The 16,198-nt window shown below is 38.4% G+C and overlaps 1 protein-coding gene across 1 annotated transcript in view; it reads left to right on the top strand.

Annotated features, from left to right (window-relative positions):
- The first annotated feature begins 1,145 nt into the window (after positions 1–1,145).
- The window catches only part of LOC150081218 (monocarboxylate transporter 10-like), a 139,926-nt gene continuing 124,873 nt past the window's right edge, over positions 1,146–16,198 (top strand). The window contains exon 1 of the mRNA XM_090379410.1: positions 1,146–1,639. Within this exon, the coding sequence (XP_090235536.1) occupies positions 1,369–1,639 (271 nt within the window). The 5' untranslated portion in view covers positions 1,146–1,368. The remainder of the gene's footprint in view (positions 1,640–16,198) is intronic.

Raw genomic sequence — 16,198 nt, 5'->3', positions numbered from 1 at the left:
ACACCATTTCTAAAATGAGACCTCCAGACCTGTACGCTGTGCTCAAGGCGTGGCCTAACCATTGCCTTATACAAAGGAATAATCACTTCCTTTTCTCTACTAGCAAAATTCCTGTATATCATTGACACCACCCCATGACCTGCTCTGGCACCTGTCTGCACTGCTCAGAAAACTTCATATCTGACTGCACAATTACTCCCAGGTCTTTTTCATTTTCTACAACCCTACATGTAGTACCACACAGTTATTGTATACTGTACGATATTGTATTGCGTTCTTCTTCTTCTTATTATTATTATTATTATTATTATTACTGACTTTTACGTTTGATAATCAGTGATTATTGTCATGAATAATATATATATACATTAATTCAAAAATTCAAAAACCGGTGGCGCTGCTAATTTCCGCTGGAAATCGATATTTAATAGGAAAAAAAATATATATATATATATTTACAATTTGATTCGTTTTTTTTTTTTTTTTTTTTTTTTCTGCGCGTAACGCGTGTATCAAATGCATATATATTTTGAAAATGAATAAAGATTAATAATTAATCAAACAAATCAATTGTCAAAAAAAATGGAGTTGTGTTTTATAAATTGTCTTTGCTTCTAAAAATCTATGGCGCTGCTAATTTCCGGTAGAAATCGATATCTAACGGAAATAGTGCAAAATCAACTTTATATTTAGAATTGGATTATTATTATTTTTTTTAAAACAAATGCTTATATATTTGGAAAATGAATAAAGATTAGTAATTAATCAAATAATTCAGTTGTCAAAAGAATTGAGATGATATGTGTGTTGATAACAAATAATAGAACTGAATTCGGTCAGTTTATATCGAAACAAAGCAATGATAAGGTCATCGATATCTTAGTCGTAAATCATTCAAGAAACTACGCCAGAAATGCCATTCACTAAAGAAGTGTGAGTGCTCGTCCTTGGACCATTTACTAATGAAGATTTTTTTGTTCTTTTTTTTTTTTTTTTTATCCACTACGTTAGAGTTCCGTAACGCTGACAAAACAGTGGTGAAAGAGAAGCTTTAAAGTTTAGCTCTCGCATGTTATAGGTCCGCTCTAGAACTAACCCCCAATGGCCCTGCTGCCGCTTCCTATTTATAGCTGTAGCCACAGAAGTGGTGTCGCTTTAACGCAAGCACAGGTGCCAGAAGTTCGTAGCTGGGATGGTGTCGCAAAGCTACGGTAACCTAACTGCGGTTTAAAACCGCTGACCGTTAACAGCTGATGAAAGTGGTGTTGGGATAATTATTCTACGGACTGTCGAATCTCACCGGATTTGTTTGTCATATTTAAGTGCACCCATAAACTAAATTTTTCAGTTTACTGGAAAGAAACAGAAATGGGAAAATCCAGTCAAGATGTGTCAAAATCGTTAAGTGATGAATCTGACAGACCTATTTCCAGAATTAAAGAACCAAAGCGTGGACCTGTAATTCGCGACACAAAAGACAACTTCCGACATCCTGATGGAGGTTGGGGATGGGTTGTATGCCTGGCTTCCTTCTGGACTAATGGCACCATCTTTGGGATAATGAACTGTATCGGTGTTCTTTTCGTTAAACTCAAGGACAAATTTGAATCAACACATGAAGAAGCAGCCTTCGTTACAGGCAAGTTAACCTTCCGCATCGATTTTATAATTAATACAATTATGAATATATTATAAAACCATGAAATGTTCTTTCCTTTTAGATATGGGCCAGTTTAAGAAGTATGAAAAAGAAACATATAATTCGCGATCAATAAGATATCATTTAATAAAAATAGTTATTATCTTTATACGTTTGTTTTTTCTTTTCTGTCATATCTAAAATGAAATAAATTAAATGAATGGATTCTGATTGTAAAAATAATAACACCAGAAAATGATTTCCTAACAGATTCGATTCTTAATTGTTTTCATACTCCATGTTATATTTCTTAAATAAATGGGAAGTTTAGGTCACTTCATTTTAGTAATAATGTAAAAACAATATCTCAAAAACAAATAAATGTTGAATGCATGTTAGTAGTACGGTGGTTAAGATTGTTCTTCTTATGAGGGGAAGAATGCTTATGGACTATTTTAACAGCTTTGCCGAGTTAGTCGATCTGGGATGAGAGTAGAATGATTTTTTTTTTTTTTTCTCTTTGGAAACTCTGGCTTTTCATCCAGTAAAACAAGCACCCGAATACACACAATTTACAGACAATATACATCTAAACCTCATGGTCTTAGTTGCCTTGGTGAGAAAAAAAAAAACTGCAGAGGCGTAATTAAATGTGGAAGAGCGGGCAAGTATAGCTTGGGATTGGTTGATGCACACCAAGTCAGTTTGGGCAGCCAAATTTCCGTGGAGACTTTCTCCTGAAGCAGATATACTGTAAAATTCCTACTTTAAAAAAAATTCATTTTTACCACATTATTATGTTTTCGGCTTATTTCTGAAACATTAATATCTAATTATGTAAGCCATAAATGACCATACAATCCAAATTAGTGGATGGCTGCCGGAATGCTCAGTTGTAGTAGGAGTAGACCTTATTGCCAGCATGAAGTAAATGAATTTCTTGGAATAAATAAGTCCAGCCTGAGAGTAAAATTGTCAACTTCCGAAACACTGGTTTACCAAAAATTTACATTATTCAATGTATTATATTATTTTATATTTACCTTATATTATATATTAATTTTTTTATCTTCTTAGATGGGTTCCATTGTTGTGAAAGTCGCAGATGTAAAATTTGTGATCAAACATGAAGCGGGTTTAAAAAACATTGTTATATGAGGGTTATCCTAGAATAATCTCATCCATCCATTAGTATTATGTTCATAAACTCAGTGTGTTCTCTAATCGGTTTGCCTGTTTTGCTGATAAACCAGTTTTCCGCGGGAGGAACCTTATTTTCCTCACATGAGACCATCTAACGGAAGCACGAAAGAAAAAAAAACCCAAAAATTCCTCGTATTATTAACGGAATTCGAGTCGGGGCCTTGCCAACTGGTGCGGGGAGGACGGTAATTATAACCACTGTGCTACCCATCAGTATCAAATGGATCTTACAGTTAGAATACATGAGTCCCTCGTGGGTAGCACAGTTGGTAGAACATCCGTTCTCCCCCAACCGGATGGAAAAGACCTGAGTTCGAGTCCCGTCATGAAGAATTTTTAGGGGCCTTTTTTCATAACGTGGCTTTAGTCGGTCTCAAGTGAGGGTAGCATGGTTTTTCCCTCCCAGAAACTCGGATTTTTCGTCCGGCAAACACAAAATCGACCACAGAACACATTCAATTTACTGACAATATATATACGTAGCAATATGGCAGTCTCTGATTCTCCTGACACCCCATTACAACAACAATCCATGTGTAACTCCCATGAGTGAAAAAGAATAAATTGTTCATTGTCTAGTGGCCCCAGGGGTACCCCCATCTCCGCATTGTGTACTCTGTTTGTGTGTCACAGCACTCTGTGAAGGCGAGGTGATCTGATCTGATTGAGGTCTATAAAGTCTTGAATGGTTTGTACAGGGTCTATGTTGACGGGATTCTTCCACTTTCTCAGATTAAGAACCTGATGGAGCATAGATTGAAATTAACGAAAGTTAGCTGTAAAATAGATGTGCGGAAGTTTGCCTTTAGCCAGCGGGTAGTTGATTGCTGGAACAGACTTCCATCTCTTGTTGTGGAAGTTGATAGCTTAAATAAATTTAAGGCTGAAATAGACAAACATTTGGAGTGACCGGATGGGAGAAATGGAAAGGTTTCTTTTGGTTGATACTATATAGGCTTGCTTTCTTGCATCATATGCCTCAACTAAGGCTAATGCTAAAGGCCAGAGGTTTCCAAAAGTGTAAGTGTGTGTTAGTGTTGTGTTATGTTGTTCCTCTGACCATTTACCCATTGTACCCCTAGTAGGACCCTCCATTGCCCATCGTTAGCCACGTGGAGGCAGGTCAGGTGTAGAAGGACCACAATGGTACTCTGGCAGGTCTTGCTGCCTAAGTGGTGTTGGTAGTCCTAGTTCGTAGTGTGACCAATCAGTATTTGGTCATAGTCGGGTGGTATTTCGTCTTTGATCCTTGACAAATGGCCATTTCGGTCTTTCGTCTCATAAAGAAGTCCTGGGCGAATCGCGTCAGGGCTTTGTAGTCTTCTTCCGTTTCAAGGAGGAGAAACTTTTGCCCTTTTGGTAAACGTCTGACTCTCGTGGCTAATATGCATCTTAAGTCCATTGCCCATCCTTAGACACATGGAGGCAGGTCAGGCAGTGGAAGGATCATAATGGTACGCTGGCAGGTTCTTCCCCCTAATTTCCGAAGATTTCAGCGGCAAGGTGTAAGGACCTATGTATTAAAAAAAAAAAAAAAAAGAGTAAAGATAGGGATTGAAAGAACTGAGTAGGTACTCATCCGATCGCCATGAGGCCCTTTCCTCATAGTGGTGACATCAACTCATAGATGGTGGTAGTCCCAGTTGGTAGTGTGCCCAATCAGTATTTGGTCATAGTCTGATAGTATTTCGTCTTTGATCCTTAACGTATGTCTATTTGCGTCCTTCCTCTCGTAAAGAAGTCCTGCGCAATTCGCGTCAGGGCTTTCTGATCTTCTTCCGTGTCAAGGAGGAGAAACTCTCGCCCTTTAGGGAAATATCTGACTCTCGTGATTAATATGCACCTTAAGCCTTCGTCGTATATGAGACAATCAAGCATAAGATAATTCCAATCCTCGATCTCTCCGGATAGACAGTGTGGGTTTTCAGTGAGCCTGAAACCAGCGAGTTTGGCGTTGAAGGGGCCATGCCCTGTTAGTAGGTATGCTGTATGGAGTCCTGGAAAGAACCATGGTGGTAGAGGTTACCCGTAAGAGGTTACTTACGGGTTACCTCTCCTTTGGTGGAGGTGGCCCATCTATTTTGCTAAGCCTGCAGTAGGTGAGTCTGAAGCTTGCTTTTCCACCTTCCTGTTGTTCATAGGATCTGTTGTAAAGTCCAAGAAGGTAACTGGGACTCCTTTGGATAGGTAATAGAGCATTCCGGTTCTGGCGATTTCGAGATCAAGTGGGAAGATTCCTGCAATTACCTGTAAGGCTGGTGTAGTCACTGTACTGCAAGTGCAAGTAATGGCAAGGAGGATGGATCGCTGGATGGAATCCAATGTTCTTCTGGTCATCAGTATAGTTTTGTCATACCAGACGGCCGAGGTGTATGAGATTGTGGGAATGTCTTATAGTAAAGTGCCAGCGTTCTCTTGTTAAGAACCCAAATCTCTTCGCGAGACCCTGGCCACCAGGGCTGAGTATTTCCTGATCTTTGTCCTAATGTATTTAAAGTGTGGCTGAAAGGATAATTTGCTGTCTAGGAGTACACCTAAATATTTTAGCTGTGTTGCAAGTTTTATTGTGGTCCCACCAATTTTAATCTGGGACAGTCTGCACAGGTCAAGGAAACCTTTGAGGAGGATGGATGGATGAAGTCTTCGTCGGTTGAATCATGAGAAAGTTCTTTGCTGCCTAGGTTTGGAGGAGTTGAATGGCGTGGTTGGCCAGGGTCCCAAGTTCAGCTCTGAAGTTTGCTTCTGCGGTGAGAACTAGGTTGTCTGCCAAAGCCTGGGATTTGACCTCCCCCCAGGGTTTTTTTTTTTTTTTTTACAATAATGTCAGCTACAGTGCCCCACACCAACAGTAATACAGGTCTAAGACGGCACCACGAAATGGCGGCTCCCAGTGGAAGTAGCCATTAGAAATCAAAATGGTAGCCTACAGTAAATAAAAGTCCGGTGTGGAGGTATCGTCCAGTGTGGCTCATGTGTTCTGAATGTGCTCCTGCTTTTTGAGATATTTAATGCGTTCATTGACAACCCCCTTATGTGTAAATATGTTTTCCTAGAAGTTAAAGTTGTGGTGAGTTCATAGGTGATTTTTTGGTTGTTGGGACCGTGGGGTTGTGGAATTATTTGCATGAGATTATATTACAAACTGAGTAATTGATTTCATAGTCGTACATTGCATTGCATAGTGCTTATACATATATCACTGAAATCTCCCATAGAGATACCATTATCCCATAGACTTTGTATGGATGATAATGGCGACTTGAAATATTCCATTTTTTGAAATTAGTCATGGAGACGGAAAACTTTTACTAGCGCCATCGCAGTATTTTGACTTAATATCGTTTGTTCATTAGTTTACTTAAGCCTTCTGCTGGATAACATAGTGGGCTTGTTTGGGCTATCATTTCTCAATCTTAAAGTTGATATTTCTCCTCATCTATTGGTCCTTGGGACCCCGTTATTGGTAGGTGAGGATCTTATAAAAATACTTAATTTCAAGAATTTTTCTGGCGCCCTCAGGCTATTAGGGACTGAGATCTAGACACTGCTTTTCGAAGATTTCAGAACTTCCCTTCCACTTTCCATCCAGCTGGATAAGTGAAATACATATTAAACATAGACATATTGATATAACTCTGCCTTTAGGGTACTAATGAGTATCCTATTAGGATTGAGAAGACAAGTTTAGAACAAGAGGATAGACAATAGTCGTGTGGTTTTTTTTTTTTTTTTTTTTTGCCTACACTTATCTGACATGGATACTGACTTGGACCATGACCAAGTTAGGATACTGACACAAGATATTGACATTGAGAATTCTTCTGGATCAGAGTCTACGGATTCATCTAAGAAAAAAAAGGGATGCAGGGGGAAGAAAACTCCCAAAACTCCTAGAATTACTCAAGCTCGAGGAGATAAAAACATTGTGGTGGAGAGTCCCTCTGTTTCGTTGGCTTCTGAGCCGCCGATGGTCATTGTCGATAGTAACTCGATTCCAACAGAATCTTCTGAAGATCTTTCTCTAACAGAGGGATTGGACCTGGGTGGGTCTTTGAATGCTTCAATTGTATATGCGACGGTTGCCAAAATCAGGAAAGCTCTGGGAGAGTTTCTATCAAAGGATTCTAGCAAGATAACTAAGTCTGCCTCTAACCGCATTCATAGTCTATGGGCGGATCTAGAGGCAGTTACCACCGCAATCTTAATTGACAATGAACGACTTAAGACCAAAGCATCTGAATTGGAAATCAGAGCAGGTCTTTTGGACAAGATGATACAGATCCAACGTGATCTACATCCTCATAAGACTTTTACGGAAGTTGTTCGTGGTGGGACAAAGCGAAATAGACAGACTCCTGAAATAACAGAGATTCCTCTGCTAACGTCTTCAGTGGAGGTGGCAGCTTCTTCGGGCAGACCAATTGCTGGTGAAGATAGGATGGATTCCGGAAGTGGGATCTCTGATTCCGAAAACATACTAATACTTAGGCCCTCAGCAGAATCTTCCCTGGCGTCTAGCCAGGATATCAGGAAGGCAGTTACTGAAGTGATTAAAAAAGATCACAAGGACATGAAAATCAAGGGTGTACGTCTTTTGAGAAATAAAGGTGTGTTGTTAGAGACAACAAATCCTGATGATGCCAAGAAGATCTCAAGTGCTTCTGCATTAAAAAAAGCAGGATTATCAATAGAAAAACCCAGATTGTCCGATCCTACAATTTTGATCTACGGTGTCCCAAAGGAATATTCTAAGGAGGATATTTTGGAGGATTTAATTAATAAAAATTTAAAAGACTTTGGTTTTAGCCAGGAGGAAGTTAAGAATGAGATTACATTCAGATTTAACTCTGGCACCGGAACCAGAGTGACCAATTGGGTTATTGGTTTCAGCCCACGCCTTATGGGACACGTGATTCAGAGTGACAAAATTTATCTAGGTTTCACGTCACATAGATTTCGTAAGTTTACACTTGTAAGCAAATGCTTCAGATGTCTAGGATATGGTCACAGTGCGCAGTTCTGTTCCCATAAAGCTGTATCTTGTGGCCACTGCGGGGGTGGAGGCCATGTTTTTTCTGACTGTATTCACAAGGAGGAACAACCACAGTGTGTTAATTGTAAACGTAGAGGTAGGGATTGTAATCACTCGGTCAGGGATAATAAATGCCCTGAGTATCTTAAAGCTGTTGAATTGACAGACCGAAGAACCAGACATGAATAATACAACGGTAATTGATTCAACAAGTGTTAACCTGCAATACGGCGAAATAAAAATTCTTCAGATTAATGGGCAAAGATCTCGTGCAGCGGCGGACGAGATTAGGAAAGCTGCTGATGATCTGGGGTTTGATATTGTATGCTTGCAAGAACCGTATTACTCTTCTCAGGTAGGGGGTTCAGCGTATAAAGTTATAGGATATCCAATTTCGGCAAGGATTATTGCCTCAAGTGACGATCGACCCAAGGCCGCCATAATTATCTTTAACAGTGAACTAGTAATAACAACTATCTCAAGTGAATGTTCTGCTACCACAGTTTGTATCCTGGTTTCCTCCAGGGACCAGTCGTTTTATCTGGTTTCCCAGTATTTTCCTCCCTCAGAAGATATTCAGCCAGCCTTACACAGACTTGACAGGGTATGTAGCAGATTTTCAGCTAAAAACTTACTAATTACAGCAGATTTCAACGCTAAGTCTACACTTTGGAACAGCGGCTTTTCTGATGCTCGAGGCGAGCAGTTGGTTGATCTGATCTTGGATCATGTAAAGAACTTGCCAAATAAACCATATACATTCTCGACGACAAATGGTGAATCTAATATAGATGCTACTTTAACCTCCATTAATCTGGTGGATAGGGTGCAAAATTGGGACGTCAATCCGTATCTAATTAATAGTGACCATCGAGCAATCACCTTCTCGATTTTACCGGAGGATAGGCAAGTGAATATAACAATAAGGGATTTAAGGCGTTTTCGGATGGACAGAGTGAACTGGACCAAGTTTCGTGAATATCTGAATACAATTTTTAATGGAGATAACAAAGTAATCATTAACACCTTAACAGCAAAAGAATATGTTTTTCTGGTTCAATATCAATTATATCAAGCGATGGCCTACTCGACGAAAAGAAAACAGACAGGAAGAACTTCTGTCCCATGGTGGTCTTCGACACTAGCTGAATTGAGACAACAAACTCAACAAGCACGAAAAGCATACCAAAGGAATAGGCATCTATCGGACGCAGACACTCAGGCTTTGAAAAATGATTACAGAGACTTGAGGAAGAGGTACCATAAAGCAATTGCTGATAGCAGGCAAAATTGTTGGCAACGTCTGGTGAAGGAAACAGGAAATGCTGACCCTTGGGGTATAATCTATAAGCTTTCAAGAAATAAACTTTTGTGTGGTGAAATTTACAACACGATAATTAGAGAGAATCAAGAAACTTCGGACTGGGAATCTACAGTCGAAGGGATAGTGAGTAGCCTATTTCCGGAAGATTTGCCGTTTATGGACAGCCCTGATCAAGCGGAAATTAGACGCATTAATCGTGAATATAAGGGGACAACCGAAACTGCCATTTTTAATATGCTTGAGCTAGGTGCTGCAGTAGCTAAATTGAACCATAAAAAATGTCCTGGCATTGACCTCATTGAGAATCAAGTAATTGGAAAATTTTATGAATTCTTCCCTGAGATTTTATTAAACTTATTTAATAAATGCCTGCTAGAAGGGCTTTTCCCTCTCGAATGGAAGCTTGCGCTCTTAAAAATCTTGCATAAACCGGGAAAGCCAAAAACAAACCCCAGAGCATACAGGCCAATCTCTTTATTGGCAAATCTTGGCAAATTATTTGAAAGGATGATTGCCCCAAGGATTTTTAAATTATTTACAGAACATAATCTCTCCTCTGATTGCCAGTTTGGATTCAAAAAAGGACGTTCCACTGAGGACGCAATCTCAACCCTGCTGACTTACATTCAGGAGGCAAACAGCAAATATGTTCTTGCTGTTTTTATTGACTTTGAGGGCGCTTTCGATTCCCTTTGGTGGGAGAGTGCTCTCAGGTCACTGCAACTGGCAAAGTGTGATGACTACCTGTTCAGAGTCCTCAGATCTTACTTTAAGGATCGACAAGTTAGAGTATGTGCAAAGCATTTATCATACACGACTACCGTTTCAAGAGGATGCCCTCAGGGTTCAGTCTTGGGACCTCTCTTTTGGAATGCAGTGCTAGACCAGTGGCTCACGAAGGATAGCGATGAGTTCATCAAAGTTGCATATGCAGATGACTTGGTGGTGGCGGTGCAGGGAGGATCAAGACAAATTCTCGAACAAAAAATTCAGTCAGTTTTGAATAATTTAGTGGCATGGGCGGGTTTGAATAAACTAAAGATTTCTGTCACCAAGACCAATTTCATGGTGTTTAAACACCACTTCGATTATGGAAGGCCGCCAAAGGTAACCCTATATGGTACTCAAATTCCATATGTACAGAACACCAAATATCTGGGTTTAACTTTAGATGATCGTCTCAGGTTTCATGTACATGTCACTAAAATCAATGAAAAAATCAAAAAGTTCGTAGCTGCAGTTGTTAGAATTTCCCGCAAGGAATGGGGTTTATCCAAAAAAACTCTGGTATTGTACTACAAGACGATATTTCTTCCCATTGTAGATTATGGTGCTGGTATTTGGTTTGCGGCTGCTACCAAGGTTACAACTAAAGCCAAGCTTCTGTCCCTGCAACGTACAATGTTGCTTACAGTTATACGCGCTCCAAGGACAGTGTCGACAAATGCCTTACAGGTTATTGCAGGTACCATCCCCTTGGATTTACACATTATTTTCCGAGGTATTGTATATAACTTAAAGAAGGGAAGGGCGTTACAAATATTGAATATCACCTCTAATCCAAATAACAACATAAAGGAGGAAAAACGTAGAATTTGGGGCGAGCTTGTGAATTGCTGGCAGCAACGTTGGGATTTGAGTGAGTATGGAACCATTACAAGAGGCTTCATTCCAGCCGTAAGCTTTGCAATGGACAGGAGGGTGTCGTCTTGGTTTGCTCCCACCATGACAACGAGTTACTTAATCACTGGACATGGCTTAAGGGCCAAACTATTTGAAAGAGGATTAGAACCTGACCCCTACTGTTCGTGCGGTGAGGTGGAATCTTGGAGACATGTCATCCTTGAATGCGGACTGTATACTTCAGACAGGCAGGAATTACTAAATAGGTTGCCAAACCTCACGGAGAATAATTTACCTCTCTTGGTTCAGAGGTGGGACATCTTTGCTTTGCTTCAGGAATTCTCGGCCAAAGTTTTTAAAAGAAGACAGGAGCTAAGAAATCTATTGCAGGATACCAATTAAGGGAAGTGCTGCACATTTGACGACAGAACACTTCGTGTAATGTCATCTTTATAGGATGTTTCTTGTCTACAGCGAGATGATCTTCTGCTCCTGGACACCCAATTCAGGCTTGCATTTGTGGATGGACTCTAAAGTGGAGATAATGTTAATGTTAATGTTTCTAAGTGTTAAGTTAATGTAAGTATATGTATTTGCTATTTGCATGTAAATAATCGTATAATGTTGCTTTTTTTTTCAACAAGTGTACATTGTTCTTAGTTGGAAAATTTTTATTTTTATTTTTTATTTTATTTTTATTTATTTTTTTTTTTTTTCCGCTGGCCTCCAAGTTTGGGCAGCCTTGGGGGCGGGATTGCTGGCACCTACCAGTATAGCACTACTTCCGGTAGGTGCAGGATTTGTGCATTACAGCACACAATGGTGGATCCAGGTGTTAGTTAATCCCTGGTGGCGAAATGGCCTGAAATAACACTCTTTTTTTCAGGCCTGTCTTACAGACGTTCTGAGCTTTCTCAGGAGTAAAAGGTGGAGATGGGCTTGTGTCTAGGAGCCACCCTTCATATCAGGACACACACAATCAATGTACAGAAAGACTACAGTATATATAAGAGCATGTATATAAATCTGTATATAAATATTGTATATAAATTGATTAATATTGTATGTAAATTGATTAAGATAACTTGAGAATGTATATACAGTTGTGTGTTAATAAATAATAAAAAAATAAAAAAATCCCCCCAGGGTCCACGCATTAAATACAACATTCCAAAGCAGTGAGCCCATAATGGACCCCTGCGGACAACCTCTTTATGTCTGTTTTTTTTTAGTTTCTTGAACTGAGCGTTGATCTCAACCTTTCTGTGTGATAGGTAATCTTCCATGATCTTTCTTGTATAAGTTTATGGGCACTTTAGCCTCCCTCAACCTGCCGAGGACGCTCGGCCACCAAAGTGAGCCGAACGCTCCAACGAAGTCGATGGAGATTAGGAGTAAATACTTCATGCATCATTCTATTGCCGCAATGAGCAGGCTTTTTAATGCATCAATCGTGGAGGATCCCGGTTTGAACCCATATTGCTTCCTTGTTGGCAATCCTGCTACTTCGTAGTGCTGGGTTATTCTTTCATGCAGGAGTCTCATAAAGTTTACTAACTACTGACTGAAGTGCAATAGGTCTGAACGAGTCTGGATTTTCTAGCTGTTTCGTTGGGTTCTTCAGAATAAGTTTGATATTTACTGTCTTCCACTCTGTCGGGTATTCCCCAGTTTCCATGCATCGATTGAACAAGTCGAGTTGAAGCGTTGGTGCGTACTCGGCTACCTTTTTAACAATTTCTGGCTCGATCAGATCTAAACCGGGGCATTACTTGGTTATTATTTGTGCGACAGCTGCAAGAAGCTCATCCCATGAGAAGGGCGATCCTGTCTGCAGTGTGTCACAGTCCTATTTTCTTGACACAACTGGTATTGTTCTTATTGAGTCAGAGCAACTGGGTCCTTGAGGATGACTCCGAGTGTATTCTCCATGGATTGCTCCCAGGTTGAGATAAGTGTACCATGAGGGATCCGAGTGGAAGTGACGACTTCACACCGGAGAGCTTGTCGGTGTTTGTAAAAAAAATGAACTTTTTAAAATATACCATTATATAAATTAAAAAAACGAAGAAAAGTTCGAACTTCCTTATTTGCATACTGATTAAAATGAAGAGAGAAGTCTGTTCGACCTTTAACAACTTTACTAAAGGGGAAATTTGTAAATATTGGACCAATTTTGGGGCTAAGTGGTAGCTATGTTAGCTAGTAGGAATTAGAGAATGCAATTGCGAAATCTTTTTTTTTTTTTTTGAAGGATGAGTTCAAATCATAAGAATTATTCTGAACCAAAGGCTGTTTTATGTTGTCGTCAGTTGATATTAATACTTTCATTGACAAGAAAGGTTCACTTTATTTCAAGTGCCATCTCATTCACTGATATCCTTCCGAAAAATGAAGCGGGTATTGAAACGTACTGGTAAGCCTTATATAAAGATTTCCTTATTATTGCTCATTTGCTTGTTTATTTAGAAGGGTACTTGTCCTTGATATATATCTCAAGGGATTGAAATAGAAGAGTGGATTACTGACTGAAGGCCTTCGTTTTGTTATCTAGTACGTCAGTCAGGATCAAGTGGAATGCGATCATTTAAAACACCGTCTTCTTATGAATTTTTAAGGATTAAGATAACAGAGGTTTACTGATGATGGTGTAGTCTCTTGGACTGTATCAATCAGAATTTTGGATTACAATCTCATTGGTAAAATTGGATTGCATTGCTGTGAACACACAAATCTGCTAAAGAAGTATACTATGCATTAAAAATCGGGGTTTTTTTTCACCCCAACCATATATTTTTTTGCATATCTTGAAGGAATTCATATTACATACTGTATCCAGATATGGTAAATGAAATTTATCCTTCCTCAACAAATGTTATGGCTCAGATTCAAGTGAACTACCAGATGAATTTTCACGATGTAGATTTTGAGCAGTCTGCAATACCTTTGCTACACCTTTTTTTAAAAAGCACAAGTGCTACTTTTGAGAAGCAGAAGGGATAACTCACAAAGAGGAAAGAGGAAGAGTTAGTTCCTTTAAGTTTGGTTTAAAAAATAAATGGATGTTGGGGCACGTATTCAAACTGGTTTCGAAGTTCAGCAATCGATATGTATTTCAACAGTGCCTGCAGAAATACGTATCTATTAAAAAGGCAGCGTTTCAAATTCACATTTCAATTTGTATACAGACTATCTTTTTTAGAAGAAGAAAAGTAGCGCCAAGAGCAAAAAAGAAAAATTTTTTTTTTCCATTCAAAGGAAGCGATACTTGCTATGCCAAAGTGAGACATATAAAACAGAACTGCATTTTAGAAGGATTGAAGTTAGCTAAGTTTTACTCGCCCTATGAAAGAATTACCTGGAGGTCGACGTGTGAGAAACTAGGTAGTGTATATTCAAGAAGTTGAAACTGTTGGATTTGATGGACTTCTCAGTACTTTAGAGAGAGAGAGAGAGTAAATGTAGTGAAACGATAATTGGAAGGGAGGGATTTGCCACTCTTTTTAGGAACTGTTTGGATATAAGACATTTCCACCAGTAGAATAATGTCTGATTAAGCGGAGGCTTTCTTAAAATTCTGCAAAGCCCCTGTGATTTTAAGTTACGCTTTTAATATTTGGAAGGACATGCTGAAAATACAGAATTTCGATCACAGACATTGATGTTTCGCAAAAGTTATGCCGGTTTTCATTAATAACAGCTATTGCTAATTCGCTTGACCTATCATCACCATCACGTGGTCTAACCTTGAACTGAATTGACATATCAGTATATTAGATAAACGGCACTTTCTATAGTACTTCCTTTCTAGCTTGCTTTGGCGAGCATAGAATTTAACGGACATCACCCTTATGCAAGCAATGAATTATCATTTAAAGACTGTACACGCTGAAATAATAAGTTCCTGACTGGCTTTTCCACTCTACTTACACTTCCTTGATACGGCACCATAAAGATCAACTACTTTACGGAAAAAAAAACCTTCGTCTTTCTTCATAAGTTCAAGCTAACAGAAATCCTAACAGCAAGAAACCCTTTTCACACCATAAGTAAATTGCAATATAACAAAAGAAACTGCAAACATGGTTGCATGGTGCAGCCCTCCTTCTTCATTCTCTCATTCTCACTCCCGGGAACATGTTTTCAGTGGTGATCCCATTTAAAAATGCGGTTATCGCTTTTCTATAACAGTTTAAAAATACTCCATACCAAAACTTTATGGTAATAAATAACCCCCATCCATCTTCCTGTCTACTGATCCGAGCCTGACACCATCTGATATTTTTTGCTCCCAATTATGTAAAGGAATTTTACTATGCCATTGATATAATAATAAAAAAGCTTTAAAAGCGTTTATGTTTATATAAATAAAGAACAAATGTTCGCCCTAAAATTAATGTTCATGAGGAGTTGAAAAACGTCATTTTTTAAAATCCTACAAAAACTGACGTCGTTTTCGTAAGATTTTAGTTGCATCAGCAACATAGGCCATACGTATGTTTATATAAATTGTGTGTGTATGTGTGTGTGTGTGTGTGTGTGGTCGATTGGCCGTTTGCTGGATGAAAAACCGCAATTTCTGGGAGAATTTCTATCGTCGTTGACTGAATTCTAACTCATGTCTTTTCCACCAATTTGATGAGGCCACTAAATTTTTTTTATCGCATCTCACAATAAACGTGCAATTTAAAATGCTTGTGTATCTTTATTTCATATTTTGCAAATCAGTTCTGCAAACAGTTTAAACTTTTATGCTATTTTTTCCACATTGGCTACTCTATATTACGCCTTCAATTTATTCTCCTTTTCCGTTTTTAATTCAATATAATTTAATACGATGCATTGTTGTATTATTATTATTATTATTATTATTATTTTCTACACTTTATTTTGCAAATTATCTCCTATAGTCATATGAACTATGACGTTTTGTTCTACTTTCTGGAAAATTCTAGTTTGTGTTATCGTCTGGCTCTGTTTTCGTCGGTTGCTATTCCAGTCGTCTGCAAATTGACATTTTCTCTTCTGCGGTAACAACTGCCTTTCGTTGACGTCATCGAACGGCCTAAATTGCTCAGATTTATCTCGATGCTGTTTAATTATGTTTAATTATTTGCATAGAAAAAATATAATAAAGAAAAAAATGGCATCGTCCATAAAAAAAAATAATAAATAAATTTTCACTGCTTTGTCCGAAATAAATTTTACTAACATTGCAGCATTTTTGCAATTATTAAAGTGATTCAAAATATGAGTAGTTTTGTTTACGAATTAATAATTCGTAATTAATTATTATTATTTTATAAATATTTAATTATTATTATTAATTATTAATAATTAATAATAATAATAATAATTATTATTATTATATATATTA

The sequence above is a fragment of the Mastigoproctus giganteus genome, chromosome 8, assembly GCF_048544385.1.
Source record: "Mastigoproctus giganteus isolate SK-2022 chromosome 8, ASM4854438v1, whole genome shotgun sequence".
Lineage (NCBI taxonomy): Eukaryota > Metazoa > Arthropoda > Arachnida > Uropygi > Thelyphonidae > Mastigoproctus > Mastigoproctus giganteus.
This window is presented reverse-complemented; position numbering and strand designations above follow the sequence as displayed.